The sequence below is a fragment of the Oncorhynchus nerka genome, linkage group LG16, assembly GCF_034236695.1.
Source record: "Oncorhynchus nerka isolate Pitt River linkage group LG16, Oner_Uvic_2.0, whole genome shotgun sequence".
Lineage (NCBI taxonomy): Eukaryota > Metazoa > Chordata > Actinopteri > Salmoniformes > Salmonidae > Oncorhynchus > Oncorhynchus nerka.
In genome coordinates this window covers 38,545,182-38,565,155 of record NC_088411.1, presented here as the reverse complement: position 1 = coordinate 38,565,155, position 19,974 = coordinate 38,545,182, and the positions used below count along the sequence as shown (strand labels likewise).

Sequence of the window (19,974 nt, the reverse complement as noted above, 5' to 3'; positions counted from 1 at the left end):
TCTGGACCAGGGTAAACATTACTGCCCGGGACACTCTGGACCAGGGTAAACATTACTGCCCGGGACACTCTGGACCGGGGTAAACGTTACTGCCCGGGACACTCTGAACCAGGGTAAACATTACTGCCCGGGACACTCTGGACCAGGGTAAACATTACTGCCCGGGACACTCTGGACCGGGGTAAACATTACTGCCCATGAGGTTAATATTTCTACTGTTATATTGCTTTCATTGATTGTCGCTAAGACATGAATCCATGCTTATTTAAATAGGTTGAATTGCAATTCAAAGAGTGCACAACATAGTTTTCAACAAATGCCTCAGTCACATCTTACATTTCAGAGATTAACACACACACACACACACACACGGTGGTTCCAGTCTGCTTGGCGAAGCATCAGTGCTTCAAAGCTGCTCCAAGGAGATGAGCAAAGCCGGTTTCCCTGCGACAGCATTTTAGCTGGGAACAGGATGGAGACCCATGCACACTCAAACATGGGCTGTGTCCCACATGGAACCCCATTCTCTATATAGTGCTCTACTTTTTGTCCAGGGCCCACAGGGTGCCATTTGGGATACACCGATAGTATGCTGGAACATCCAGTACGATGTTCGTTTCGGTCACATAGACATGCTTGTTGGTGCAGCAATGCCAGTATGTGAAATATTTATCTACAAAATGTGTGGAGTTGGAACATCTCCCTAGCCTGACTGACCCCCAAGGCAACGTTCTGGGAAAGTGAGGGGTCGAGCACATGTGAAATGAAGTTCAAGGTGTGTGTGTGTGTGTGTGTGTTAGTGCTGTGTCTTTGATTAACTAAGGGGCTGACTGGAAACTGTTGTCTGGGGCTGAATTCCCAGTGATCTCAGTGGATTTTTCCAAAATCTAACAACTGGTCAAATATTGTGAAGGAGGCTAATAAGGGAAGGCTACCGTAGCAGGGATAGAGTGGAGGGGGAGAAAAAAACACATTGTTTTATCCGACTGGAGCAATTACAGTATGACAAGTGTAATTGAAAAGGTCAATATCAAGTCACATACACATACCTGAGGGATCCATCTCTGGTTGAAATAATGCTAATAACAATATCCTTTCTGGGAACACTGTGACCTGTCCTTTTAAAAGACATTAGGGATGAGGGGTGTGCACGTTTGTGCCGTGACTCGCCGTCGGTCGTGCCTACATTAACACCACCAGTGTCATCTCGTGGAGGGGGTGCAAATTAAAAGTCAACGTGGCCATGTGGCTCATTTAGCCCTGCTGTGTCATACCCTGCCAAACAAACTACAGTAGCTAGCTAGAGAGACTGGCAGAATATATATATATATATATTCTGCCATATATATGAGACAGAGAGAGACCATGACCCTTTAGTTCAGTTGTGGGTGAGTGATCACACATGAGAGCAGAAACCATGACATTCACAGGTTGAATTAGAAGTTGAATTATTGGGTCAACTTCATACGTCCTCTAATGTTCTCCTTGTGCTGGGCTGCTATTTGGAAAAGATAAGTATTTGTGTATGTACACACACACACACCTGAAAATGTCAAGGTTACACCTGATTACAGTATTCAGGTGTGGAGGGATATGGAATGGCAGGAAGTCTGTGGTCATATGGTCTCCATGCCAACTAAGAGGGTCTAACTCAGATGGCGTATGGATTTTACTACCCTGCTGCCAGCTATCAAGGTGACCCAGTCTGTCCCATGGTTCTCAATGTCCTCTTTTTGTATCATACTTAATATCAGTCACCCAACATCCTATATGCCTCCACCAACACCATCCCTGTATATAGCAGTCCAGTAGTAGAATATACAGTGTATACTGAAAGTATTCAGTCCCCTTGACTTCTTCAAATTTGTTACATTACAGTCTTATTCTAAAATTGATTAAATTGTTTGCGACCTCATCAAATCTACACAAAATACCCCATAATGACAAAACAAAAACTTTTTTTACATATAAATGTTTGCAAATTTAGAAAGAAAAATATCACTTTTACATAAGTATTCAGGCCCTTCACTCAGTACTTTGTTGAAACACCTTTGTCAGAGATTAGTCTCGAGTCTTCTTGGGTATGATGCTATAAGCTTGGCACACCTGTATTCAGGGAGTTTCTCCCACTCTTCTCTGCAGATCCCCTCAAGCGCTCCCCATCCAACCTGACAGCACAGCTATTTTCAGGTCTCTCCAGAGATGTTTGATCGGGTTCAACTCCGGGCTCTGGCTGGGCCACTCAAGGACATTCAGAGACTTGTCCCGAAGCCACTCCGGTGTTGTCTTGGCGGTGTGCTTAGGGTCGTTGTCCTGTTGGAAGGTGAATCGTCGCCCCAGGCTGAGGTCCTGAGGGCGCTGGAGCAGGTTTTCATCAAGGATCTCTGTACTTTGCTCCGTTCATCGTTCCCTCAGACTAGTATCCCAGTCCCTGCCACTGAAAAACATCCCCACAATGCTGCCACTACCATGCTTTACCATAGGGATGGTGCCAGGTATCCTCCAGATGTGACGCTTGGCATTCAAGGTAAAGAGTTCAATCTTGTTTTCATCAGACCAGAGAATCTTGTTTCTCATGGTCTGAGAGTCCTTTAGGAGCCTTTTGGCAAACTCCAAGCGGGCTTTTACTGAGGAGTGGCTTTCGTCTGGCCCATCTCCACAAAAGGAACTCTAGAGCACTTTCAGAGTGACCATCAGACTCTTGATCACCTAAGGCCCTTCTCCTCCGATTGCTCAGTTTGGCCGGTGGTCAGCTCTAGGAAGAGTCTTGGTGGTTCTAAACTTCTTCCATTTAAGAATGGAGGCCCATGTGTTCTTGGGTACCACCAATGCTGCAGAAATGTTTTGGTACCCTTCCCCCCAGATCTGTGCCTTGACACAATCCTGTCCTAGAGCTCGACGGACAATTCCTTCCACCGAGTCGTATCACGAAGGGTTTGAATACTTATGTAAGTAAGGTATTTGTTTTTAATACATTTTGCTAAAATGTAAAAAATAAACTGCTTTGTCATAAAATATTTTAAAATCAATTTTAGAATAAGGCTGTAACATAACATATTGAAAAAAGTCAAGGGGTCTGAATACTTTCTGAATGCACTGTACACAAGAAAATAAGTCAGCTACCACACACAAATTTCTCACACATACAAAAGCAATTTTTACTACCCAGTACCCACGTGTCTTGTTCCATCAGACTGCAAGGAAGCGTCCAGCTGAACACACACACACGTTACAACGGCAGCTCTGAAGAATTTGAATGAGCACAGATGCTGACCATGATTGCCAAATGCTAGAGACTGAATTAGAAATCGAGCTATTCTTCCCTTCCCATGGTCCATCTCTGATGTTATTCCCCCCTTCCATCTCCTCGAAGTGGACATTACATATGTTCATATGCTATGGCAAAATTTTTTTTAGAATTACAACATTTGCTGTAAACAAACATCGTCAAGCAGCCTCCTGGAAAAATGTGTAGAAAAGCAGGAAATTTGCTTTCAAAATGATAAATTGGATCTCAGCCTCATTGCAAAATAGCATGAGATTAGCTATAAAACTGCTATTTCCCTCTCCGCTCAACGGCACCGTAGAATTGAAGGAAATTTCACTTAAAAATACAAAAACCTCAACCTCATTGTAAAATTTTTAGAATAGCATGAAATTAGCTATAAAACTACACATTTTTGTCATCCTTGCCCCATGGTAAAATGTGGGTAATTGTAGGAAGCAAGCCATTGACCACCCCCCCCCCCAAAAAAAAATAATATATATATTATTATTATTTTGGGGGGGTGTCAATGGCTTATATATAAAAGTCATTAAAAAAAGGTGGACTGCGGTCTTTTAGACATCTTAAAGTCAATGCGCCTCCATACCAAATTTCATATCTTGTGGGGTGATGCCTTGCGTGTTAGTACATTACATTTGAATGGTTTATTGCGTTCTCTGGCATTGTGTTGCCCCTTTATACATTGAAATGTTCAGTCTTTTTTTGTTTTGATATCATATATATATATATATATAAAATAGGGTAGGGAGGGGCCCTTTCTCAGACCTTACGGGGGCCCTGTGAAACTGCGGTATGGCACTGCATACATGCCTCCGCTAAGCCTCTGTCAATTATTGGGTCAAAACTGCCATGCCCGAGTGTCCTCAAGGGAGGGCAATTCAGTGCGTGTGTGTGGCCCATTTGCCTTTCAGATGAGCTGTTATCTGTGTGCAGACTCGCACAGTGGTGCAACCCACTCCAGCCAGGGAGAGGAGGCACTTCCGCAGCCATATTTGGAAATGTGGGAAATCCCCCTGCAACCTGGCACCTCATCTCTATTCCACACAGTGTGGCTCGTACCACTAGAGACCTGGAGCTACGCCCAAGGTCAATGTCTCATTAGGAAGATGAAATGGGGTGGAATCATCACCATTAACTCATCATGTGAAAGAGAAAGTTCAGGCCGTTCCTGCACACAGAAACAACACCCTCTCAGTCTCTCTCCCCTTCTCCCTCTCTCAAATCGGAGATTAAATGTCAGTCTAAAAGCTACCTGAGGGAGGGAGGCAGTTCCACACACACACACTTCCACAGTTCTGTTTCTCTCATCATCTAATTACAACCAGAACCCACACAGCAATTTCAAGACAGAGGGATAGAAAAGATGTCTCTTCTGGCACCCCCCCCCGATAAACCACCACCTCTCCAACCTTCTCCTCCCCTAGTCAACTCTGGCTAAAGCGTTATACCTAGAGTTATACCTATAACTTTTAATATCGTTTTTGGAAGAAAGTGTTCTTTGATGACTCTTTGGAAGGCAAGAAGGGTTCTACATAGAACCATATCATATTTCCCAGCATGCTCTATTGCAGGGTGATTTTCAGAATTGTTTATTTTAAATGTCTGTTTTTGCATGTACATTGACTGATAAACGTTATGTTACAAAGATAAATAGCATACAGCACATTTTCCCTAAACTAAACCAATCTGTTAGCAGTTGGACTTACACCCGTTACTGAGATGTTTGTTCCAGTTTAGATGATTGAGGTAGCCTCAGTATTTAGTTTTCCCTACACTGGCAGTCATTCTGAATGCAGGTAAAAAACGTGGATATCCCGTCTCCGGCTGGATTCCAATAGGAATTAAATATCACCCTGCAAGCCAGTATAATGTGAATTTCAGGCCTGATGTAGCCTGTAAACCAGGAGTTTCCCAACACCACAGTGTTATAACCAGGCCCTCAAAGGCTGTATGATACACAGTGGTGTGAACAATTATTTGCCCACTTTCAAATTCTCTACTGAATGTTATCATATCTTCAACCAAAACCTAATATTAGATAAAAGGAACCTGAGTGAATAACAACAATTACATAACAAAGGCTTCCTGTAGTTGTTGAACAGTCTCACACTTCACTGTGGAATTTTGACCCATAAATGGGACCCATGTCGTCCTAAAAGGTATACTTTTGACTCAGAACACGAATTCTGCTCTGTATCAGAGAATGTCAGGCCATCTGTGAGCTGAAGCACAGCTGAGTCATGAAGCACAGACAATCCAAAGCACACACAACTTACATGGAAATGGTTAAAAAGCAACACATTTGAAGTTTTGGAACGGCCTAGTCAAAGTCTAGACCTAATCCCAATTAAGATGTGGCAGGACTTGAAACAAGCAGTTCATGCTTGAAATCCCCCAAATGTCACTGAGTTAAAGCAGTTTTGCATGCAAGAGTGGGCCGACGTGAGAGGCTGATCAACAACTACAGGAAGCATTTGGTTGCAGTAAATTGCAGCTAAAGATGTGGCACAAGCAGTTCAAATCAAATGTTCAAATCGTGTTTGTCACATGCGCCAAATACAACAGGTGAAATGCTTACTTACTACAAGCCCTTAACCAACGGTACAGAGTCAATGTGCGGGGGCACCGGTGTTGAGGTAATATGTACATGTAGGTAGAGTTATTAAAGTGACTATGCATAGATAACAGAGTAGCGTCAGCGTAGAGGGGTGAGGGGGCAATGCAAAGAGTCTGGGTAGCCATTTGAATAGATATTCAGGAGTCTTTTGGCTTGGGGGGTTAGAAGCTGTTTAGAAGGGTCATGACGTTGGCCTGGGGGGGGGGGGGGGGGGGGGGTATGTTTATGACAGTCAAATACCTCTTCCCCACTTTCTCCTCTCGCTACCCTACTGAGGTTACAGTTGGAAAACCCTTGGTTGTTAACATAGAGATTCTGGGAACATCAGAAGGTGGGGGGGAAATGAACTATATTCTAGTAATCCGACCAATTGAACATATGCGGTGGTACTTAATGAATATGATGTCATTTCGGTTGTCATCTGAGACATTATCAATGATAAGATGACAAACTCTACAGTGGAAAGTCTACACATCAGAGTAATGGGATTCACATGGAATTGTTGTTCAATTTAAATGTTTGAATATGAAATTATTCGTAATGGGATGAAATGTGATTTTAGCTTCTAAAATGTGAGATTTGGGTTTTCATAAGGTAGAGCTCTGCTCAATCAGTGGCCCGCCCCTGTGAAGGGACATGGGCTATAAAACCTTTCAAACACGCCCCCCTCTCACTTCCTATATAAAGCCTTGACGACAACGTAACCTCCTGTTCTGAGGACGTGAGGACGACGGTCCGATGTCAGAATGGTTCAGATCATAACTACAGAACGAAACCAACATCAGTGTGAGCTTTGGTTGTGAATGGTATGAACTCTTATTCACTACAGATGTGATACCTCCTAGCCGTTGGATTAGCAACAGCAGATGCAAACGAGAGTTAGGAAGGAACAGACAGAGTATCCTTCTATCACCCAATGACATTACAACAACATATCCAATGACAACCAGAGGTTGTTGTCCTTGCACCACACTGCCAGGTCTCTGACCTCCTCCCTATAGGCCGTCTCCTCATTGTCGGTGATCAGGCCTACCACTGTTGTGTCATCAGCAAACGTAATGATGTTGTTGGGAGTCATGCCTGGCCATGCAGTCATGAGTGAACAGGGAGTACTGAGCACGCACCCCTGAAGGGCCCCCATGTTGCGGATCAGCGCGGCGGATATGTTGTTACCTACCCTTACCACTGTCAGTTAGAGTGTAAGGGGGAAATTACTTTTTTCCAGAGGAATTGTGTGTTGCATAAATTAATAAACTCAGGTTCCCCTTATCTAATATTAGGTTTTGGTTGAAGATCTGATAACATTCTGTATTAAAAGAGAAATCTGAAAGAGGAAAAATCATTTATCATGGCACTGTAAATAATAATTTTAAAGGCTGATAGAACTGTTCATAGGGTTCTAGAAAGCCATTTTATCGTCTAAAATGTTCTATTAGTAGAACCTTTCAGGATTCTACCAATTCTAGGTAGAACCATATACAGGGTGTTCTATGAAGAACACTACATAGAGGGTTCTAGGGAGAACCCTCTAAAGTGTTCAACCTAGCACCAAAAAGGGTTCCCTATGGGGACATGCCGAAGAACCCTATATGGTTATGCTTAGCACCTTATTTGTAAGAGTGGTTCAGACAAAGCTCTGTAGCTAGCTACTCTGGTTCAGACAAAGCTCTGTAGCTAGCTACTCTGGTTCAGACAAAGCTCTGTAGCTAGCTACTCTGGTTCAGACAAAGCTCTGTAGCCCTCTGTCTCAACTACAGTTGCAGAAGGATACAAAAGACGTGCAGCACTGACTAATTTGAAAAGAAAATCACTGGTTTGAAACGAGAGGTCGACCGATTAATTAGGGCCGATTTCAAGATTCGGTAATCAGCATTTTTGCACACAGATCATGGCCGATTACATTGCACTCCACGAGGAGACTGCGTGGCAGGCTGACTACCTGTAATGCAAGTGCAACAAGGAGCCAAGTTAAGGTGCTAGCTAGCATTAAACTTATCTTATGAAAATCTAAATCAATCAAAACATAAATCACTAGTTAACTACACATGGTTGATGATATTACTAGTTCATCTAGCTTGTCCTGCGTTGCATATAAATCGATGCGGTGCCTGTTAATTTATTATTGAATCACAGCCTACTTCACCAAATAGGTGATTTAACAAGCGCATTCTGAAAAAAAAAGAAAAAACACACTGTTGAACCCTTTTTTGGTGACTACATGACTCCATGTGTGCCATTTCATAGTATCGATGTCGTCACTATTATTCTACAATGTAGAAAATAGTACAAATAAAGAAAAATCTCAAACGAGTAGGTGTGTGCAAACTTTTGACTGGTACTGTATGTTTTGACTATGACAGTTTACAAATCGAAGGTAACACCAAGTAACTTAGTCTCCTCAACATCACAAACTAGGCTACACTTATGAGAAATACGTTTTGGTTTGTTCAATTCCATTTACGAGTTGTCAACGTATTAATTGTATTTTGTTTGGAGCGCGCCTGTCAATGTTGAGTAAGGACACGCACCCAACTACAAATAGCAGGCATAGGCTAATGTACTGTAGGCTTATAAAATGTGCCCATTTGGGAATATGATAGTATTTCTGATCGTCTTAACTCACCACCACTAATGAGCTGTGGAGCATCTCAAAGTAATTTTCTCACTTCAAAACAGCAAGTAAACAAAAAGTATATTTTTTACATCCATTAAAAAAGTGACAATAGTTCCTCAATGTAGTCTATTTGAAAAAGCTTTCCACCTCTGTTTTTCGATAATCACTCCTCATGAAAGGGAAAAGAAATGTCATGTCATGTAATGTAATGTAATCAGGTAGACCTATTGTATCCCTTTGCGCAAATAGCCCGCAGCTGTGTCCGGAGATCGCTAGGAAACTGAGGGTCCAGAATATTTGATATAATTTTTATTAATAACATGAACGAGATTACAGTGAGAAGCTTCTTCTTAAGCAGACAGCTTGATGAAAACCAGTCACTAGTCAGATCCCCAAGAAAGTATACCTCTCGGTTTACATCACATATACGGTCAAGCATTTCACACGGTCAAGCATTTCACACATATTATTTAGAAACTGACTGTTTGCACTTGGTGGCCAATAGCAACATCGCAAAAGAATAGGCTTTAGGTGTGTCAGGTGAACCTGCCACCACAACACTTCAATAACACTTGACATAACATCTTCTCTAAGCGTTACAGGGACATGGCTCTGAATATATACAGCAACACCTCCCCCATGGGCATTCCTGTCTCTTCTATCCTTGTATTGCAACTGCTGTATCAAAGGAATTATCAAAGTCAGTCTCAGAAATGGCTAATATATGAATGTTATCTGATGTTAGCAAGTTATTGATTTCATGAACCTTATTTCGAAGGCTACATATATTAATATGGGCTCATTTCAGCCCTTTCCTGAGTAGCTTATCAGAGATAAACATAATATGGAAAAGAGCAAACAAAGCAAGAGACAACAAAAAAACATTTACCAGTCTTAAATCAGTTGGGGTGTGTAAGATAGGAAACTCATAGGCTTAGCTGCCTCATCCCTTCCAGGCTTTTGAGAGGGAGGGTGGACAATGAGCCTGTCACAGTGGATGGAAGTAATGTCCCCACTCGCTCTGGCAGCTTTCACGGCTGTGATCATTTATTTGCTCTACTGGTGTACAGGATAGACCTCGTTGAGGAAAGATGTACGTTCCTCTCAAGTTGTCGTCTCTTTCCAGAACAGCTACCTTGTCATTGAACCTCAGGATCTTGACAACTATTGGCATGGGCCTGTCACCTGGGCCGGTGGTGACTTCAGTCCAGTGGGCGTGCTCCACCTCAAATCTTTCTGTGGTCCATCTTCAGTTTCTCAGAGATCATCTCCCTCACTTTATCCTCGGACTCCATCCAGGTCTCATGTGGAGATTCTGCAATTCCCTCCACAACGTTGTTCTGCCTTGATTGTTCCCTGATATAACAATGATAGAGAAATCAGATTATCATAGCTTCACATACAGAACTGATGATGTGCTCTCAATAGTTTACAGAACGCGGTCATCTTGCAGTTCTCCTGTTTGAACTGAATGAGCTCACCCTGGGAGAACTGCAAACTGTTCTTCAGGTCTTGGACCTCACTGGTCAGGTCATCCATTATTTTATTAGTTGAAGCTATTTTATTGTACCAACCGCTTTAGAACTATTTTTCTTATTTTAAAAACATCCTTCACCTGTAATAGAGAGAAACCACTGTCCTCAATGGTACTCCCACCGGCTTTGGTCTTCACCATGGTAGCAACGTAGGCTACGCTGTACAGTACGAGACTGGGCAGGTCGCAGGGAAGATGGATCAGCAGGAATCAAGACAGCCACAAGCCCGGGACAATCCATCCAGAGCGACAGATTTTTACCTTGTCAGCTCTGGGATTTGATCCAGCAACCTTTTGGTTACTGGCACAATGCTCTAACCACTAGGCTACCTGTGCTCCCACTGTGTAATGAATAGGGTTCCATTCACGACACAACCAGAGACTGTTTCTTACTCTAATAGAATAAATCAGTATATTTGTATAATATACATTGTGAAGGTATTCAGACCCCTTCATTCCCCCCCCCACATTGTTATGTTACAGCCTTACTTTAAAATGGATGAAATCGTTTCACCCCCCCCCCCCCCAATCTAAACACAATACCCCATTTTCAAGTCTCTCCGGAGATGTTCGACCGGGTTCAAGTCCAGGCTCTGGCTGGGCCACTCAAGGACATTCAGGGGCTTGTACTGAAGCCACTCCTGCCTTTGTAACAGTATAACTTTAGACCGTCCCCTCGCCCATACCCGGGCGCGAACCAGGGACCCTCTGCACACATCAACAACAGTCACCCACGAAGCCGCGGCCTTGCAGAGCAAGGGGAACCACTACTTCAAGGTCTCAGAGCAAGTGATGTCACCGATTGAAACGCTATTTAGCGCGCACCACCGCTAACTAAGCTAGCCGTTTCACATCCGTTACACCTTGTCTTGGCTGTGTGCGTAGGGTCATCATCCTGTTGGAAGGTGAAACGTCGCCCCAGTCGGAGGTCCTGAGCGCTCTGGGGCAGGTTTTCGTCAAGGATCTCTCTGTACTTTGCTCCGTTGATCTTTCCCTCAAGCCGGACTAGTTTCCCAGTCCCTGCCGCTGAAAAACATTCCCACAGCATGATGCCGCCACCACAATGCTTCACTGTAGGGATGGTGCCAGGTTCACGCCAGACGTGACACTTGACATTCAGGCTAAAGAGTTTATCATGGCCTGAGAGTCCTTTTGGCAAACTCCAAGCAGGCTGTCATTTGCCTTTTAATGAGGAGTGGATTCCGTCTGGCCACTCTACCATAAAGGCCTGATTGGTGGTGTTGCAGAGATGGTTGTTCTTCTGGAAGGTTCTCCCATCTCAAGAGGAACTCTAGACCTCTGTCAGTGTGACCGTTGGGGTTCTTGGTCACCTCCCTGACCAAGGCCCTTCACCCCTGATTGCTCAGTTTGGCCAGGCGGCCAGCTCTAAGGAAGAGTCTTGGTGGTTACAAACTTCTTCCATTTAAGAATGATGGCGACTAGTGTGTTCTTGGGGCCCTTCAAAGCTGCAGAAAATGTTTTGGTACCCTTCCCCAGATCTGTGCCTCGAAACAATCCTGTCTCGGAGCTCTAAGGACTAGAGGTCGACCTATTAATCGGAATGGCCGATTTCAAGTTTTCATAAGAATCGGAACACCGATTTGGGCCATTTTTTTTTTTTTACACCTTTAACTAGGCAAGTCAGTTAAGAACACATTCTTATTTATAATGACAGCCTAGGAACAGTGGGTTAACTGCCTTGTTCAGGGGCAGAACGACAGATTTTTTACATTGTCAGCTCGGGGATTCAATCTTGCAACCTTACAGTTAACTAGTCCAATGCTCGAACCACCCGATTACATTGCACTCCTCGAGGAGCCTGCCTGTTAAACGAATGCAGTAAGCCAAGGTAAGTTGCTAACTAGCATTAAACTTATCTGATAAAAAAATCAATCATAATCACTAGTTAAACTAGTAATATCATCAACCATGTTTAGTTATCTAGCGTGTCCTGCGTTGCATATAATCGATGCGGTGCGCATTCGCGAAAAAGGACTGTCATTGCTCCAACGTGTACCAAACCATAAACATCAATACCTTTCCTAAAATCAATACACAGAAGTACATATTTTTAAACCTGCATATTTAGCTAAAAGAAATCCAGGTTAGCAGGCAATATTAACCAGGTGAAATTGTGTCACTTTTCTTGCGTTCATTGCATGCTGAGTCAGGGTATATGCAACAGTTTGAGCCGCCTGGCTCGTTGGGAACTCATTTGCTGCAAATTTTACGTAATTATGACATAACATTGAAGGTTGTGCAATGTTACAGGAATATTTAGACTAATGGATGCCACCCCTTATATAAAATACAGAACGGTTCCGTATTTCACTGAAATAATAAATGTTTTGTTTTCGAGATGATAGGTTCCGGATTCGACCATATTAATGACCAAAGGCTCGTATTTCTGTGTGTTATTATGTTATAACTAAGTCTATGATTTGATAGAGCAGTCTGAGCGATGGTAGGCACCAGCAGGCTCGTAAGCATTCATTCAAACAGCACTTTCGTGAGATTTGCCTGCAGCTCTTTGCTGTGCTTCAAGCATTGCGCTGTTTATGACTTCGAGCCTATCAACTCCCAAGATTAGGCTGGTGTAACCGATGTGAAATAGCTAGCTAGTTAGCGGGGTGTAACCGATGTGAAATAGCTAGCTAGTTAGCGGGGTGTAACCGATGTCAAATAGCTAGCTAGTTAGCAGGGTGTAACCGATGTGAAATAGCTAGCTAGTTAGCGGGGTGTAACCGATGTGAAATAGCTAGCTAGTTAGCAGGGTGTAACCGATGTGAAATAGCTAGCTAGTTAGCAGGGTGTAACCGATGTGAAATAGCTAGCTAGTTAGCAGGGTGTAACCGATGTGAAATAGCTAGCTAGTTAGCAGGGTGTAACCGATGTGAAATGGCTAGCTAATTAGCGCACTAACAGAGTTTCAAACGTCACTCGCTCTGAGACTAGTTATTCCCCTTGCTCTGCATGGGTAACGCTGCGTCAATGGTGGCTGTTGTCGATGTGTTCCTGGTTCGAGCCCAGGTAGGGGCGAGGAGAGGGACGGAAGCTATACTGTTACACCGGCAATACTAAAGTGCCAATAAGAACATCCAATAGTCAAAGGTTAATAAAATACAAATGGTATAGAGAGAAATAGTCCTATAATAACTACAACTTCTTACCTGGGAATATTGAAGACTCATGTTAAAAAGGAACCACCAGCTTTTATACATGTTTTCATGTTCTGAGCAAGGAACTTAAATGTTAGCTTTCTTACATGGCACATATTGCACTTTTACTATCTTCTCCAACACTTTGTTTTTGCATTATTTAAAACCAAATTGAACATGTTTCATTATTTAATTGAGGCTAAATTGATTTTATTGATGTATTATATTAAGTTAAAATAAGGGTTCATTCAGTATTGTTGTAATGGTCATCATTACAAATAAATGTAAAAAAATAAATAAAATAAAATAAAAATTGTCCAATTAATTGGTATCGGCTTTTTTTGGTCCTCCAATAGTCGGTATCTGCGTTGAAAAATCATAATCGGTCGACCTCTACTACGGACAACTCCTTCGACCTCATGGCTTGGTTTTTGGGACCTTAGACAGGTGTATGCCTTTCCAAATCATGTCCAATCAATTGAATTTACCACAGGTGGACTCCAATCAATTTGTAGAAACATCTCAAGGATGATCAATGGAAACAGGATACACCCGAGTCTCAAAGCAAAGGGTCTGAATACTGGTGTATTCGCTATCTTTTTTTACAAACATTTAAAACAAACCTGTTCTGGCATTGTCATTATGGGGTGTTGTGTGTAGATTAATCCATTTTAGAATAAGGCTGTATACTTTCTGAATGCACTGTAAAACAAAAAAAAAATATATATATATATATATGCATAATATATACCCGTGAATGATTGTGATTATCTTTCATATTCAGATGTTTGCTTTCATCATATTTGGTGATGCATTTCAGCATACCTCACTGAGATGGAGCAGGCAAATAGCACTATTGAAATGATAGCAATTATCTCAACACAAGGCCAAAATGCATTTAACGGATCATCTGCCGCAAATGGAGAAATCTAATTTAATGGATAAACTCTCTCGTGGATTACCAATTGAGCAAACTAGACAGGATGATTAAGCTTTGACATACACACACTTCAACATTTTGTGTGTGTGTGTGTAGGACAGCAGAGGTTGTGATGGTTGGTCACAGCAGATTGTCTGAAGGTGGGGATGTCCTCCTTTCAGGGCCAAGCCAAGTATATAGGCTGAGGCACACACACACACACACACACACACGTGTGAGTCACAGCACAATGTTGCAGGCGGTGTCTTGTAGTCTTGGAATCTGAGCGAGCTTGAAGATTCCGCAGTCAGCAAGGAGCTGCCAAGCAATAGCATCGTCTTCAGAGAGACTGCACCGCACCACTGCCAAGCAATAGCATCGTCTTCAGAGAGACTGCACCGCACCACTGCCAAGCAATAGCATCGTCTTCAGAGAGACTGCACCGCATCGTCTTCAGAGAGACTGCACCGCACCACTGCCAAGCAATAGCATCGTCTTCAGAGAGACTGCACCGCACCACTGCCAAGCAATAGCATCGTCTTCAGAGAGACTGCACCGCACCACTGCCAAGCAATAGCATCGTCTTCAGAGAGACTGCACCGCACCACTGCCAAGCAATAGCATCGTCTTCAGAGAGACTGCACCGCACCACTGCCAAGCAATAGCATCGTCTTCAGAGAGACTGCACCGCACCACTGCCAAGCAATAGCATCGTCTTCAGAGAGACTGCACCGCACCACTGCCAAGCAATAGCATCGTCTTCAGAGAGACTGCACCGCACCACTGCCAAGCAATAGCATCGTCTTCAGAGAGACTGCACCGCACCACTGCCAAGCAATAGCATCGTCTTCAGAGAGACTGCACCGCACCACTGCCAAGCAATAGCATCGCCTTCAGAGAGACTGCACCGCACCACTGCCAAGCAATAGCATCGTCTTCAGAGAGACTGCACCGCACCGCACCACTGCCAGAGTGTCTGCAAGTACACCCCTTTCTCAGGAGATAACGGAGACAATCAACTCCCATGTCTACCTCTTAAACATCAGCCCCCGAAGCTCACAAACAGAGTGATGTTCACACCTTGCCTTGATGAAATAAATCATTTTGTTAATACTGTACCATCTGATTGTATCCAGCTATCCTCCTCTTCAGTAACATGCCAGTCTCTATGGTTGTATGGTATCAGATGGAAGCTGGCACCTCAGGGCCTCGTCTGGTCAGGTCTTTGAAAATATTGCTCAGAAAACCAGGTGTTTTAATTGACATATGCTTACTTTGATTTTGACCTTTAGGCCAATTAAGATAAGAAGAGTGAGGAGTTGACGTAACCATTTCCATACTTGGCATACTGCCATAATCAGTTTAATATAGAATTATTTGTGTGCATGTGAACATACTCAGAGACTCACTGAGGCAAACACCACTCTACATGCCTAAGAGCCGCATGCACACAAACACAGAGCCCCCGCCAGTCAGCATCAGTCGCCCCACAATAGGCCCCCAGCCGTGGGTCAGATTACCAGGTCGGCCGCTACTCTCCATCTTTCTCCCTCTGCATCGCTCCACCACTCCCTCTCTCCTCTCCCTCCCTCTCTGCATCGCTCCACCACTCCCTCTCTCCTCTCCCTCTGCTGGGCTCTGTAATGATGCAACCTGCTGGTCAGGAAAATATCTCCACGCTGACTGACTGTCATTCTACATATTCATATTGTAGCGATCCTCAAAATATGAACCCTACAAATCCCACCAAATGAGTGAACTCCATTGGAGCAATGTGTAGGGCGTTTGCCTTTCAAGCCAGCGACATAGGTTTGCTTCCCTTTCCCATTCGCAAAAATATCATCACCTCCAGTGGCCTTCCCATCAGCAACTCTCTCTCGCTCTAATTAGACGAGCACCTGTTCCTCCTCTCCCTGGTCGGTCGTTAAGGACCCCCAACCATCTTCCACGGGTCGTTAAGGACCCCCAACCATCTTCCACAGGTCGTTAAGGACCCCCAACCATCTTCCACAGGTCTCAGCATCAGGCTGTTCTACCACCACTGAACCTTGAAAGTCGACCTAGAGGGGTATGTTTAGGGTAGGGTCTAGGTGTTAGACATGAAGCTCAGAGGGAGAATACACATGAGTGTACAGCTCAGGGCTGTCTGTGATAGTGGCTGGCCCATGATAGGGTCAAGTATAGACCACTCAGATCACAGCAGTCACTAGGCTATGGTTACCATATGGACCAGCTTTCACAGGTTATTCAAACTCATGTACCGCTGCACATTCATCTTCCCTTCCTGAAATCTAGCCTGTTTGGATGGCACAACCAGTCAGTTCCAAATGGAATCCTATTACCTCTATAGTGCACTACCTTCTACCAGAGCCCTATTCCAAAGTAGTGCACTACCTTCTACCATAGCCCTATTCCAAAGTAGTGCACTACCTTCTACCATAGCCCTATTCCAAAGTAGTGCACTACCTTCTACCATAGCCCTATTCCAAAGTAGTGCACTACCTTCTACCATAGCCCTATTCCAAAGTAGTGCACTACCTTCTACCAGAGCCCTATTCCAAAGTAGTGCACTACCTTCTACCAGAGCCCTATTCCAAAGTAGTGCACTATAAAAAAGGGACTAGGGTGCCATTTGGGACACAGACAACATATCACAGTGCAGTGAAACTGTAGAGTAGCACCTCCGCCCTTGGCTCTGCTAAAGCAGGGCTTTGTTGTGGAAATAGCAGGAGGGAAGGACCTGCCGAAATACTGTAGACTACAGGGCAGTTTCAACAGGTTTAGGACGGTCCCTAATTCCCTCAATCAACTCCTCTAGCTTGGTGAAAGAGCAACGGAAAGAGGTAGAGAATTATTTTTTTTTTTAATCGGTCCAATATCGCCATAGTTCAGAATCTCTAACAAGCGTTGCTTGACTTGGACTAAAATATGTGTCGACACTCATTGTGCGGCGGTACCATTTATATTTAGGTGCAGGAACTCCTCAATACTTTTGAGCTAATATTCTATAAGAGGTGCAGGAACGCAAACAGTAGAAAATATGAGGTTAGGTACTCAGCTCAGGTGAACTTCTGCCCCAGTAAAGCAATGCTAACAAACCACCTTGCTAAAATAGAGGGTGGCAGGTAGCCTAGCGGTGAAGAGCGTTGGGCCAGTAACCAACCAAAAGGTCTCTGGTTGGAATTATCGAGCCAATTAGGTGAAAAATCTGTCAGTTTAACCCCAATTGCAAAAATGTAAAAAAAATAATAAAAAATGGGCCTTATTATATTTGCTTAGTTAGCAAAGTGCTTCTCCACTGAGACAAACAACCCCCTCACAAGGTAATTACAGAAAGAGTGCCATCGCTCTCTCTCAACACAGGAGACTCCTAGAACACCAGTAACATATGTCTCCCAACAGCTAGGCTTCATTGGTTGAACCACCTACTGTGCGAGCTGTTAGTTTATTTTAATATATCTCATTTTAAGTACTACACGGCCTATAGGCTGCAACATATGAATAGACGTTGATATAAAGGAGGACTGGACAGTCGAAATGCAGGTGAGGTACCAGACAGTGGGCAGATGTAGACTACTTCTAAAACCATTTAGAGCAACTGGTTACAGCGGACTATCCTCCCGTGGTCTGACAGAACTCCTTAAACCAATGTCATGACATGCAAATTAGGCTGTCCCCGTCTACCTCGATGCAAACTGTCATAAACTGTCCGTCTACCTCGATGCAAACTGTCACTTTAATACACATCCCCGAATTCAACTTAAACTTTGTCTGGGGAATTTTGTATTAATAGTTTTGTCCCATGCGAACCTATGGCTATTGCCGTTAGTGCACGCAGTGTCCCTCACTGCAGAGAAGAAGAAAAAAACTATACTTTTAGAGCAATGAGACCTATTGATGGGGTGCGATTGTAAATTCCCCAGGTACACCATAGAAGCCAACGTCGTTATCAATGTTCATTAAATAGGATATTGTATTTGTTCTAATTGAATAGCTTATCTTGACCTCTGCGTAAAACAAAGTTCGAAACGAATCCAACAGCAACCACGTTATCAGACCTCATCAGCTGACGAGGCACCACTCATCAAGCCATTTAAATCAAAACAATTATCAATGTATTCATTATTGAAGCTGGAGCGAATGGACTGCTGTCTGCCTCTTACCTTATAGACATTCTCCGTTATACGGTGTACTTCGTCAGTCCGAGACATCGTGGAACCTTCTTCAGCCAAAACCATAGACCAGATTTCCTTTAGTGACGGGAGCTTTTCGAAGAAATACTACGAAGGAGAAACGGAGTAGGTGGAAGGAATCGTAGTAAGAAACAATTGTTACAGAGGGGGGGGACGCGCGTAATACGAGACTCCGGAATCATCGCTTTTATAAGAAACTTTTCAACTGCGCCCACACAGTCTGGAGGCTATACCACCCGCTGACAGAGAACGCAGGCAGCCTGATCATAGCTGCTTGCCATTTTAAAGGGATCCGCCTCCTCTCTCGATCACTGCCCACACCATTGCCTCTGCGTAAAAATCATTCATAATACCCGCATGCCTGAATGACTACAGTACAGCTATGCACACGCACACACACACATCTCTATACCCAACAATACGATTTCAACAGATTGTGATCGAAGTAAATGAACACATTTTGAAGCGAACACATTTTAGGCAAAACAAATAACGTAAACCGATAACGTATGGTATAACTAATGACGTGGAGCCGAGTGTATTTATCGAACATTGTACAAAACATTATAATTCAATAGCTGGCTACCTGTTACAGTTGGGCATTGCTTTCTAGACTTAGTGGCTGGAATGTAGTGGTGTGTGTCGGTGTAGGACGGCGTCACCTTGCTCGTACAGTATGCTACAATATGTGATGTAGGGACAGGGGAATCCTCCACAACTCATTCAGCAAGTCACGATCTGCACCACAAGAGCCTGTTGGAAAATCTCTAAAATGTCAAGGCTTTATTCTTCATTGGATGTGGACAATAAGTGATTTCTATGCTGCTGATGTCTCCAATTTTCCAGAAACGTATTAGCATTATAATAGGAGGAAAAGTACAGTACCTTATAGTGTTGAGAGACACAGGTCACTTCACCCCCTGCCTGACCACTCCACATAGTTCAAATTGGGTTTAACTTGCTCTTTTGACAACCCTCCTTCATTAAAATGAGCTTATAATTCAACTTCATAAACACAACAGTAAAAATCAATCTGAAAACCTGAATTAAATTGTGTTTTAAAGGGCATTTCTCAACATTGCCATTGATTTGCTTGTGTGATGAACAATCCAGTTGGCTCTCACACAGGTGGTTTCCATAATTAAACAATTCAACAATGATACTGCTTCCTAATTCATTTGAGACAGCTGGTGAATGAATCAATATCTGTCCCTAGTGACATGTAGCGTAGCAGAAACTGGAGGTAACAACAGCCATCTGAACACTGCCGGGGTGGTTGAGGCTAGTCATTAAAGCAATAATACACCAATACAAAATATTTAAGCAATAAGGCACTAATATAGGCCAGGGGGCGTGATACATTCTGGTTTTAGCACTGCTGTTCTGCGTCACAGGGAAAGGCATTAGAGCAAGCAATTACGTATTCCCCTCAGCTCTGGTTAGGCCTATGAGGAGGCTTGAACAGAGACAGAGAGGGGAGCCCCATTATTTAGTAGCAGAGCCAGGACACTCTGTAGCCACCTGGACCAGCAACCGGTGTGTGTCCTTGGCAATGAGGGGACAGACACACACCCTCCCACCCACATCCCCCAGGTCATCATTACCTGGCCTTCCTTTGTAGAGCTGGCTCTTTCTCCAACCTAGTCTCAGAGC

At 43.6% G+C, this 19,974-nt stretch overlaps 1 protein-coding gene across 3 annotated transcripts in view; it reads right to left on the bottom strand.

Moving 5' to 3' along the window:
• The window catches only part of LOC115144455 (brain-specific angiogenesis inhibitor 1-associated protein 2-like), a 150,337-nt gene extending 131,727 nt beyond the window's left edge, over nt 1-18,610 (bottom strand). For all 3 annotated transcript variants that reach the window (XM_029685510.2, XM_029685509.2, XM_029685511.2), the window contains exon 1: nt 18,292-18,610. In XM_029685510.2, coding sequence (XP_029541370.1) covers nt 18,292-18,366 — 75 coding nt within the window. In that variant the 5' untranslated portion in view covers nt 18,367-18,610. The remainder of the gene's footprint in view (nt 1-18,291) is intronic.
• Between the last annotated feature and the right edge of the window lie 1,364 nt (nt 18,611-19,974).